The following is a 12195-nucleotide window of genomic DNA, read 5'->3' as shown; positions in this document are numbered from 1 at the left end:
TAGACTCTGAAATCACATAAATTTTGGGGAAAAAAAAACCCAACAAGGTGTTTCTATAAAGTTATCAATCGTTTTTAGTTTACAGAAAAAAGCACAACTTATTATGCAACCAAAATGTGAAAAAAACCTACAGTACTTAATTTCACTGAAAACAGCAAGGAAACAGTAAAATGGTGAATAGAAAATACAAGTTTTTCAGAGTAGAAATGGAAAAAATGTACAAGCAACCAGACATTCCAAACTTGCAGTGCTTCTCAAAACTACAATTACTCAAAACTTTCTCTCCCAAGGAATACATTTTTGTGACAAGGTCTTTCCTACCTTCACACAGAGTATTGCCCATGCTGCCTGATTCTGTATTTCTCTGGGATGACAGCTGAACAGTGTCACCCCCACCCCACTGCAGAAACCGAAGACCCTAGGGATATGCATGCATTTGATTTCCTCAAAAACTACAGGACTGCAGCTACGTGGTAATGTACAAAGCCCTCCTCACTTCCGGAGAGACTAAAGGACACCAGCTTCTTTGTGCTATGTTAAACGAGCAGAAGCTGATCCGTTCTACTGACTTTTGCTCAGCCTAGATTTAACATGCACAAGAAACAGTATTGCTGTGCTAATAGGACTGAAGCCTAAAAAAAGAACTGTTGCCTCTTTTGCATATACTGCCACAACGTACTTGCTGGGTTTGTTTTCTATACCATGCACATTTCTCTTGTCTTGATGATAAAGCTTATATATTGTTTCAAACCAGATTTGAAGAGAGGCACTTTGTCACTAGAGCAAGTGTTAAAATTGCAAAACACGCACTAACTCTCAGGCACAGAAGCCTCTCTTATAAATGGTACAACGTTGCATAACCAGTAAGAAGCATAACAATAATATGAGTTGTCTGGTCAACAGAATTATGGATAAATGGCATACAAATATTTATTTTGCTAAGTCTTAACTCTCCCTTCATGCAGTAGTAAGTGTTACTTAATATATATTCTAAGATGCAGATATTTTTCAACTATATGAGCTTCATCATTGTGCATGATGGAGGAAAAGAAGCACAATTGTATAAAAGTAGGACAAGATTCAGCTATTACTCATGGCTTTAACAGTGCAGATATTTCTGAACATACATGTATTATAAACATATTTTGGTTGGTTGATGTACTCATTTGGGTAAATGTTGTCAGGATATCTTTACTAGCCAATGAATGAAAAGAAAAATCTTTGCTGAATTTGATAAGGGAGGTAGTTGCCTATGTAAGGAGGAGCAGCAATCCATACACAGGAACCTGGAGTGATTTCAGTTCCCCACCTCCCCATGTTAAGCTGATGACTGCCTAACATGTTACATTCTGTACTCGATCTCCCATTTCTTCTAAGTATAGATTTTTTCCCCTGTAAGTATATCTATTCCTCTCCTCATAGCTCTTCTAGAAAATCCTCCAGAAGAAAAACTGTGTGCTAGAACTACATTTCACAAAATTTGGGGGATGCATTCCTCAGCCTGGGGCTAGGCAGCTGCCCAACACCTTGTGACAAAGTGCAGTAGCTCTGGCTGCATCCCTGCACTTGAGAGGGCAGCTGGAGTTACTGGGCTGGAAGAAAACTCCTTCCTTTCTCCTCCACGGTCAGGCAAGGCGCCAGCTCCCTCAGAGGGCCTTCTGTGCTGGGGCAATGCCCGCATCATGCAGTGCTGCTGTACCAAGGGCCTTCTTTGCATCGGCTGTGCCAGCACAAAGAGGTCACAGGCCAAGTGTGAGTCACAGCTTAAAATAGCAGCAGACACAAGACAGAATTTCAGCCTGCAGCACAAAATGCCGTACAGGGCAGCACAGCAAACGAAAATGCTTTGACTGAAAAAGTGGGTATCTAAACACAGCTCTTGTTAAGGCCAGACATATTATAGCTACAAAATGTTGGCATTTTGAAGTAATTGCAGCCGTGCAGAGCTAATGCAATATTACGATTTAGATGCCTTGCTTTTTACCTCCAAATAATGGGTTATTTTCAATAGGCGTGGCCATTGGGAGTGAACAGCAGTCTCTAAATGGGTAAAAATTATCTGTTTCTGCTCTGTTCCTGTTCAAACAATGGAGGGGCGTTCTGGGTAGTGCCTGTGACAGAGAAGGCAAGAGGGAGTGTTTGCATCGGGGAGCCTAACTAGCACCAGGTGAAGGCAGTGAGGTCTAAGGGTTGTGACACAGCAGCTGCCTGCAAGACAGGCAGGAGGAAGGTCGACAAGGTGTCCAAGGAAAAGTGTGTAAAGGAAAGGTGTGCTAAAGGAAAGTAACTAGTATGAAGGTCAGGAGAGAACAAGGGAAACCAGCAGAGGCAAGTAAGAGCAGAGACCAGGGGAAAAAAAGACTGAAATCTACAGGAGTTTAGTGGAGAGTGCCATTGCCATGCTGCAGGGGCTTTGAAACACTCAAATGGGATAGACGGTGCCCGTGCTTGTCTTCTGCTTGTAATCTTTGTAATATCCTCGCTGTTCTGGTGAGTCACAGGCACCAGCTTCCAGAGGGAAGGTGTGAGAGATGCCTTCACCCACCCGGGAGGCCTGTGTCACACTGCAGGGCAAACCAGCAGGTCACCATCCCCTTGGCCCTGGTGCAGCACAGCACCAGCCTGCGCTGCCTGGTGCTTTGGAAGCACCTCCCTCCAGCCTGGGCAGTTTTGGATGGCAGGCTTTCCCTGTGTCCTGGTTTCAGCTGGATAGAGTTAATTTTCTTCTTAGTAGCTGGTGCAGTGCAGTGTTTTGGATTTGGTGTGAGAACAATGTTGATAGCACACGGATGGTTTTAGTGGTCGCTAAGTAATGCTTATACCAAGTCCAGGACTTTAAGTTCCTCAGGCTCGGGGGGGGGGGGGGTGGGGGGCACAAGAAGCTGGGAGGGGAAACAGCCACGACAGGTAACCCAAAGGGATATTCCATACCATGGGGTGTCATGCTGAGCATATACGCTGGGGGGAATTTGCCGGGGGTGCCGATTGCTGCTCCCTGCTCGGGGGCTGGCTGGGCACGGGGCATCTGGCACCAAGCGGTTCGTGACTCACTTGGGTTTTTTTGTTTTCCGTTTGAGTTTTTACTCCTCTCTCTCGCTCCCTTTCATTACAATTGTTACTATATTTTACTTAAAGTACTAAATCATTCTTCTCTCAGCCCTCGAGTTTTGCCTTTTCCCCGGCTCACCCCTCGGGCGGGGGCAGGCCGCGGTACTGCGCTGCCGGGCGGGTGGGGCCGGGGCCCTGCGCTGAGCGCTGAGCGTGGCGGGGCTGCCCGCTCGCCTGGGGGCTGCCCGCTCGCTTCGGGGCTGCCCGCTCGCCCGGGGGCTGCCCGCTCGCCTGGGGGCTGCCCGCTCGCCTCGGGGCTGCGGGCCCAGGGGAGCCCCGCAGGAGCCAGCTGCGGCCTCGCTTCGCTTCCGTTGCAGGGAAGGTGGAAGGGGGGAGGCGGAAGCTTTTCCGTGTAGGATAACCCCACATGTGCTTAGTTTTCTCCAAGGATGAGGTTTGCGTCTCTGGAATAGCAATTACTTATAAAAACGAGGGAGCTTCCTCAGGGAGCATGACGAGCACCGCGGCGGGACGCGGGCCGTGCCTTGGTGTCTGGCAGGCCCACTATGCACAGGCCCGTGCCGTGTAACTTAGTGAACGTTGGGGTTTTATTTACATCTTACTTCACATACGTATGATGGGCTGAATACAAACGCCAGCGAACGCTATTAAACAAAACGTGCCGCCGCAAGACTTAAAAGCTGTAACTACCGATAACAGCACGATGCTTAAGGCTGAAACAAGTTTAAGCGTGTCCCCGGCAGGGGCCAGGGACTGGGGCCGGGGAAGGGGCGGCGGGGGCGCTGCCCGGCACGTACCACCTCAGGCAGGGGTGGGGGGGCGGCGCCCCATTCCTACCCCTTTGCCTCCCTGCCCTGCCCCCCTCCCTTCTGAGAACTGCGTTGAGCAACCCCATCCGGGTCCTTGTCCCGGGGGCTGCGCCCCGCTCGGCATCACGTGGCGCACGAGGGCGGTGACACGGGGCGTGACGGCGTTGCGGGGGGTGGGGGAGCAGGGAAGTGCGCCCCGGATTCTTGGTGCGGCGGCGGCGGCTCGGAGGTGGTCTGCCGCTGTTGCACTCGCCTCTGCTGCTCTCTCGAAAAGGAGAGTCTGTGTCTAACGAGGCCACCGCTGAGCCTTACTGCCTGGAGCACAAGATTCTGTCCCCCCCGGGGCCCGAGGGCTTGGTACGCGCCGCAGAGCGCGCTTGCGCAGTGCGGGCCGGGCGGTGCCTCTGTGACTCAGGCGCTGCCATTTTGAGCGCTCGGTGCTGGCCGCGCAGCTGCTCCCGCGCTCGCTCCCGTGCCGAGGCACAGGCGCAGACCGAGGCGCTCCTGCTGTCGCCTTCGCGGACGTCCCGGGACCGCCTAGCGAAGAGAGGCTCTCCAGCCCTTTCGTCTTCCTCCCGGCCGTCCCCGTCCGCCGCCGCTCCGGGGTCTCTATGCCCGCCTCCCTCCGTAGGAGCCACTAGCGCAGGGACCCGCCGCCGTCACCTCCTTCCGCTGCTGCTGCCGCCGCCGCCGTCGCCTCTTCCTGCTTCTCCTCTTCCTCTCTCCGCCACCATTTCCCCACTCCCCGGCACCGGGGCGCTGAGCTAGACTATGGGGACCAGGTTGGGGCTGAGCAGCGGCAGAGCGGGCGGCCCGGTCACCGTGTCCACTGCAGCAGGGATGGGGGGGCTCCGCGGCTTCGTGGCTTTATCTTGACATGGCTCCTCTCCGTGCTGCTAGCAGCGCCGCCGCCTCCACTGCTCCTCCTGCGCCCGCCGGCTGCGGGTAGCGAGCGGGCCACGGTCTCGGTCTCTTGTCTGAGTCTCTCAGTCTCTTGCTTAAGTGGGGGGGGAAGTTTTGGGGAGGGGTTCCGTTTTTCTTTTTGTTTTCCTTTCTTTTTTCTTTTCCTCCAGGGGAGGGGGGAATACTTTTCCCCTTGTTCTTAACCTGGTCCGCCGAATTTGCTAACCTAAAAACTTTTTAACCCCGACTAATCAAACACCTGGGGGGGAAAATGTCTGGAGAGAGGAAGAAAATAACCTGATAGTTGGGGTTTTGCTTTTGGGGGGAGGGTGTTTTGGAGGTTTAAAATTGCAATCTAGGCTTGCAATTTAGGAAAAAAAACCCAAAACCTCGCAAAAATTTTGACACCGAAAACCTGTTTCGCGAGAAAAGCAGAAGCAAAACTCCATGTATTCCGAGTCGCGATCATGAAGTGAGAGGGGAGACGCCGTGCTACTGTGGGTGCCCTGGGCACGGGCCGCCCGCTGCAGCCTCTGCCGCCTTGTGTAGAGAGAGGCCTAAGGAGAAGCGAAGAGCACTGGCCATGCACAGCCTCGGCTAATCGTGCTCCCTGTGGAGCGCAGCAGCAGCAGAGAGAGAAGGATCCCCGGGGGATCAGCAGCCCAGGGAGCGTGTGAGGTGTTGGGGGATGTAGGGCTCTCCTACTGGTAAGGAGCCCTGCGTTTGGGGCACTGATTTGGGTTTCAGTCTCTAGGTGAGATAATACTGTCCCTTGAACCCCTGCCTGCCCCTCGTCTATGGCCATCATGATCCCTTTTCTCTTTGGCAGCAGTAGCCTCAGGGCGATGATGTGCCTGATGATGAGCAGGATGAAGTTAGAAATGACTCCGCTGTTTTTTGTCTTTGCTCCCCTGCAAACCAGCACTGTGTTGTCTGTAGTTGATTTTGTTGTTGTTGGCAGAGAAATGTCATATCTCATGGGATGTGCATTCCTCCTTTGCACCCTTGTCTCTGCTCTCCACCAAGTGTAATAATTCTAAAAAAAAAAAAAGACGGGCAACATAACAATAGTGGAAGGCTGAGAATAATAATCAGTAGAGTCATGAATCTGGCTGGGGTAAAACGCAATTTGTAATTTCAGCTTCATCTTTTTTTTTGTAAGCAGAGCAAAAGTACTCCCCCCCCCCCCCCTATGGATTGGGCTTGTGCCAGTTGCTTTTCATTGTACACGTAAATAGTGATAAGATTTGGGTATTTTTATTTTTTTCATTCTTGCCCACTTATTCCTGCGGCTAAACTGTTCAAATTTTTGTCTTTAAAATACTTAAGGTTTCTTTTTTCTTGGTTTATTGTAAAACCTCTTGTCCAGGCATGGCTGGACAACTACTTACTTTGTTTCTTGACCCCTCCAATACGACGTTCTCATAAAATATTGCCTGAGGTGCGGTTTTGGGTTACATTAGCGTTTTATCTATTCAGTCGTATTAGCAGGAATCAAACGACTTGTTTCTGTTGTACTTGAGTCTTAAGAAAAGGTGCCCATAGTTTAGCTACAGTTTCCAAAGGCTTTAGTACCACCTGTATTACAAAATGGGGGACCCAAACTCCCGGAAGAAACAAGCTCTGAACAGACTTCGTGCTCAGCTTAGAAAGAAAAAAGAATCTTTAGCTGACCAGTTTGACTTCAAGATGTACATTGCCTTTGTGTTCAAAGACAAGGTAACTTGGTTTTAATGTTTCTCTCTTGCAGTGTTGTCTGTTGCAATGCATGTTAATTATGCTGTGCAAAGTCTTGCTGCCAGATTGCATGTAATGGTTTATCCTTAACAGATTAAGTTGACTTTTCAACTTTTTGAAGTTGCTCATTGCTGTAATGCTTAGTTCATGTTTGCCATTCTGGCATTTTGTATGTTAGTTTATAATGCAGAGGGTGCCAGTACCTCGTTAAGTGATTACATGGTAACCTCTGTATAGGGTAAATACTTTTCGAAGTTAATACTGTAATTCGTTAAGCCTTACTGGGGTCTGAATTGCTTAATTGTTGACTGTGGACAGTCAAGTTGAAAAGGGAGGCCTGGCTGGAGTAATAGCTAAACTTACTGTATTTATCTGGGTAGAGCAGAAGGGAGGACCTGGCAGTTGAAGGGAGGAGTCGCAAAAAGCAGCATTTAAATGGCCCAAGTATGCAGACATGTGAAACTGTTGCTACCATTTTGAAAGGGAGCGGAGAGGGAAAAGGGGGAGTCTTCATTTGCTTGGCTCCCTGGTCTGCCGCTGAATGCGGTGTGTCTGGGCCGGGTTGGGGAGCCTGGCGATAGTTCTAAAGCTAACTGTAGACCCAGAACTAAGGAGAGTTTCCATCCGCAGAAGGTGAAGAAAGTAGGTGCTTACAGTAAGTGAATGTGCTGAACGAGTGAAGATAGAAGCAAATGCCAACAGAATATATAATGCACAGCAGGCGTGTAGATGAGCACCCAAACTGTTTAATCCCCTCAGATGTCGTATTTATTGCATTCACTGTAGTGGCTATGTGTTTTTTAATGAAGACTCCGTTCTTTGAACTTTTCAATTAAAAAAGTTTCCTTAAAATTCTTCTAATTCCATTTGCTTTTGTTTGTCAGTTCTAGTGCAAACAGCAATGGATATAGTGGGATGCAATTTCTTGGTGCTGTTTCATAGTAATAAAGAGAAGTACGAATGTTTTAAGCAGTGATAGCAAGTAAATTTTTAGGTGATACGATCTTAATGGTTTTAGTTGGAACATTCATACTACTTTTGGTTGCTTTGTAGAAACTGGTTGCAAATAACTGTTTTAAATCCTATAAAACTCGTTTGTATCTAAGTGAACTGAAGGTGACATCCGGTGCCAGTTTGTTTAAAGTAGGAATTCAGCTCAACCTAGCTTGGTCAGCAAATTGTTGCCTCTTATGTATGTTCTTGCTGGGGTTGTGGAGGGTTATTTGATAAAATATGCTTTGTCATATAGTTATTTATATTCTAAAAATGGGTCAAGACTCCCCATGCGGCTTAAGAAAGCTGTTAGAAACAGACTTAAAACTTCTAAATTCCCCATAATATTTTGGCCATGCTTGAGAGAGATTGAAATATTTGTAGTGAGTATAAAAGTTATTTAGCAAATCAAAGCAGTCCTTTGAGGACTTCAGACTGGATCTTGATCGCTCATTGTTACCAAATGAGGACTGGAAGACTTCCCTTCTCATAATATGCTGACTTTAAAGTGTAGCAAAGGGAAGGGGGGAGTGCTGAGATGCAAAGGGAAGCTTGAGGAGGGCTTTTGGTCGACGCAAAGTCATGTACTGTACATGATGAAAAGGCAGTTCTGTTAATGTTCAAATACAGCTTTAATGTTATTGTAGTCTCTAAAGATGCAGATTTACATGCCAGTCTTACAAACATGTTCAGCTTTTTTGTAAAAAGCTGTTGGACTGACTGATTCTGTTCAACTTATAAAATTTTGCATGTAAATTCTAGTGTGGTTTTTGTCAAAGTCTTGATTTATATGATGTGCCCTTCATATATGAATGCTGACAGAAAATGGCAAATTCTGAAATAAACTTACCTATAGCTGCCTAGAAAGGATTGTAATCTTGATGTGACCTGTGCTTTTTTTAGAAGAAAAAATCAGCGCTTTTTGAAGTGTCTGAAGTGATACCAGTCATGACCAATAATTATGAAGAAAATATCCTGAAAGGTGTGCGGGATTCCAGCTATTCTTTGGAAAGTTCCTTAGAGCTTCTGCAGAAGGATGTAGTACAGCTTCACGCACCCCGCTACCAGTCTATGCGCAGGGTAAAGTTCTTCTTTATGCTTGCTGAATTTTAAGTTCTTCAACACTTGTGCTTTTCTTTGTGAATCAAAGCTGATTGTTTTTTTCTTCTCAGCTCTTCTGCTGCACAAGTGTTCTGCGGGCATGTGTTTATGGGGTCTATTTTGAAGGGTGACAGTTCTGCCTTTCATCTGTCTCATTCAGTTATGCCTTGGAAATTGTATCTTGTTGCCTTTCTTGTTCTTTAGTAGGCATGTGTTAAATTCTTGCAAGAATTGTACAACTAAGTGGTTTTGCTTTATGAATATTGGAAGATAGAGTATTTGCTAATGCTTTCTTAAAGTTAAAATTGATATTTGATTAAAACTCTGCATTGAAATACTGATTAAAATTCAGTGGAAGGCAAGGAAGGCTTTAGTTGTGCTGTGAGTAATACAAATGGAAAATTACACAAACATGGTAATAAGTAACACCTTTAAATCGTGTGCCCTGTACAGATAAGTTGCTTATCTGTATCTTCAACTAATGGAGGGGAATGTAAGTACAAAACTTCACTACTTGCAGGATGTGATTGGCTGTACCCAGGAGATGGACTTCATTCTTTGGCCTCGTAATGATATTGAGAAGATAGTCTGTCTCCTGTTTTCTCGGTGGAAGGGATCTGATGAACCCTTTAGGCCTGTTCAGGTATTTGGTTTTGTTTTTTAACTTCAATTAAGAGCCGAGGGATAAGTACTCTTTTATCTTTTTAACCAATAAATTAAGTTACGTGACTTAAGTGGATGTTAAAGTATGCTGTCTGGTTGTTTTTTTAATTTATAAAGCAATCTTTTGAATGCCAAATTCTGCTTCCTGTCTTTATGCACTGTTACATCAACACTTCCAAAATTAAGTGTCTGAAGGACCTTTACAAATTACATCTATGTATAAATCTATATGTCATGTTAGCATTTGTAGAAGTGGTTTAGATGTGGCTCTTGGTACAATTAAATCTTTGTCTAAATATGATGGGTTCTGTGAATATCCCAAGTTGCTGTATTTTTGTTAGACGAAAAAGGATCTGAGATGGCTGGAATTTGTGCATTTTAATTTGACCTTGAAATAAATTTCAAACATTTTAGACTGTTTAAAAATCTGAATGTGAAGAGCTAGAGCTGACTATTGGGAAAAAAAATAATGTTACCTGTATTTTCTGTGCTGGTTCTGCAATAAGAGTAAAGTGTTGGAAGAAATGCGCTGTATTGATGCGCAGGGATGCTCTGCCACAGCAAGCTAAACCCAGTTTTATATATGCAGTTAAAGCTGTACCTTCTGAATTGTTTATATGTCATTGCAATGAGTAATGTCAGTGTTGGCAGAACAAAACTAGGGAATTCTTTAAATTGTGGCAAGACTCAAGTGTGTCGTCACTGTGTTTCCCCCATTTCTGCTTTTTGTAGATAAGGAAAGGAGCAGAAGTGGTTATAAAGCCCCATATTGAAGGAAATTAATTGGTTACTTGTGAGCTTTAGCTTAATAAATATTTTATTCCCCTCCCTCACATAATGCAGGCCAAGTTTGAATTTCATCACGGTGACTATGAAAAACAGTTTCTGCATGTTCTGAGCCGAAAGGACAAGACTGGAATTGTTGTCAACAACCCTAACCAGTCAGTGTTTCTCTTCATTGACAGACAGCACTTGCAGGTAAGCTTAATTTTGTCCCTCTTTTTAACAAGTGTGTTTTAATCATAAGATGCTTTTTCTTCTTAGGAACACTAGTGATTTTGCTGCAAAATACTCAAGTAGAAAAACTGTGCATTCATGCTTGCATTTCAGTTTCAGAGGGAACTTAGGCTGTAAGTAGGATTCGTATGTACAAAAACTAGCTATGGGCCCCCAATGTGTTCACGCAATGAATTTGATGGTCTTGTATTAGTTCTAAAATAGACTTTAACAGTGGTTTTGAAAAGTCAAAATGTTGGCTTAATTTGGAAGTTATTCAAGTGAATGAACAGAATAGTGAAAATATTTTAGGCATTGGAGGTCACGGACTGATTTTTGAATTCATGCTGTTTAATACGCATGGGACGGTGGCTTTTAAATGTCTCTGTTCTTCCACAATCAGCAGCAAGCTAGTAATTGGGCTGGATCTGCTGGGGGTCTGCCTGGTAGTCTTGAGTTAACTTTCATGTTTAATAGCTTTTCTTTGGCTTTTCTTTGTCTCTAGACTCCAAAAAACAAAGCTACAATCTTCAAGTTATGCAGCATCTGCCTGTACCTGCCACAGGAGCAGCTCACTCACTGGACGGTTGGTACCATTGAGGATCACCTCCGTCCTTACATGCCAGAGTAAGGTACTGGCCAGCAAAATGGGGAAGATCACAGAATGCAGCAGTGGATTTTCACTTTCCTCACCACTTTATTCTTTCAGAATTTAGAAGAAAATGGACTCATGTTCAGAACACTATACATTGTGAAACTTGATCATCCTGGATTTGTTTTGTCATTTGTATCTCAGAACTTTACAATTTTTTTTAGATGTTTTCTGCATGGACCTTGTGAAAGAGAGGATGCTCTGCATGCTTCTGCACTGCATCAGCATCTTACTAAAATGTGAAATGAAGGGACTGTACACTGAAACAAATGTATCTGAAAGCACAAGGTGATCATTTGTGGTGGTGTTCCCATTTGTGCTGGTCATGTCCCCTAGCATCTATAATGTTAACCATCAGTGTTTGGAGGGTGAGAAGTGAATGTAACAGGTATAAAGGCCTTATAGCTTTGCTGTTAATGATTGTATCAAAGAGCACTATCATTCATTTTAATGAACAGAAAAGTGGCTACAATAGTAAGTAAATGTGGGAAAGAAATCTTTCTTTAAAGAAAAAAAGGCATCTCATTTAATATGTAGGCATTTTTTGCCTCTTTTATTTTGCTGGGCCATGTCTAAGTTTACTGGCACTTTTGGTTTGGATCTCTTTCCCCAAGTTGCTGTATAACTGTATGAAAGTATTCTTTTGCGTTGGATGCGTTTATACAGATGAGGCAGACCTGGAGTCTGAAGTTGCTAAAGCAGCTAATAATAAAGTAAAATAATAGCTGCAGAAACAATGTTGGTAGAGGATTATTTTTTTTTTTCTTGAGAGTTGAGACTTGTAAACTTGCAGGTGAACTGTGCAGGAAATACTGGTTTCTAAAATGTTTCTTATGGAAAACCCAATGAGGTTTTTTTTTCTTTTGGAATAGACATTATAAAACAATGTAAAATAGTGTTTGGAGTGTCAAAAGTTGGTTCTGACAGAACATTTTAAGATTGTGCAATGATAAAAGGAAGACTACTGTATAGTTTTGATGACAAAGAAGGCTCTGCTTAAGGGTTGAGTACTTTACTGGAGTAAAACGGCATAAGCCTGCTCCCTTTGGATTAAACTAGTGCTTACCTGTTTAAAACTTGTATTTAGCTTCTGTTTGGAATTGGAAAGAATTGGAACTTCAATAAATTAGGTGAAAGATGACTGTTTTATTTATGGAAATCCTATTTAATTTTAGTAATTTCTTGCATCTTGACGGTGTCACCCATTGCAAACACTGATAATGTACAGACTGTTAAATGGTATTAAGATTAACAAAAATAGCTGGCAAAGGC

General features: G+C 44.6%; 1 protein-coding gene across 1 annotated transcript; it reads left to right on the top strand.

Moving 5' to 3' along the window:
* Nucleotides 1–4128: 4128 nt before the first annotated feature.
* On the top strand, nt 4129–12064 carry LOC308060169 (uncharacterized protein C6orf62 homolog). The gene is made up of 5 exons (XM_080378556.1): nt 4129–6500; nt 8415–8591; nt 9133–9255; nt 10119–10253; nt 10777–12064. The coding sequence occupies exons 1-5, from the start codon at nt 6372–6374 to the stop codon at nt 10900–10902; spliced, it is 690 nt and encodes a 229-aa protein (XP_080234682.1). The 5' UTR covers nt 4129–6371; the 3' UTR covers nt 10903–12064.
* The last annotated feature ends 131 nt before the right edge of the window (nt 12065–12195 follow it).

The sequence above is a fragment of the Falco punctatus genome (assembly GCF_963210335.1).
Source record: "Falco punctatus genome assembly, chromosome: 3".
NCBI lineage: Eukaryota > Metazoa > Chordata > Aves > Falconiformes > Falconidae > Falco > Falco punctatus.
This window is presented reverse-complemented; position numbering and strand designations above follow the sequence as displayed.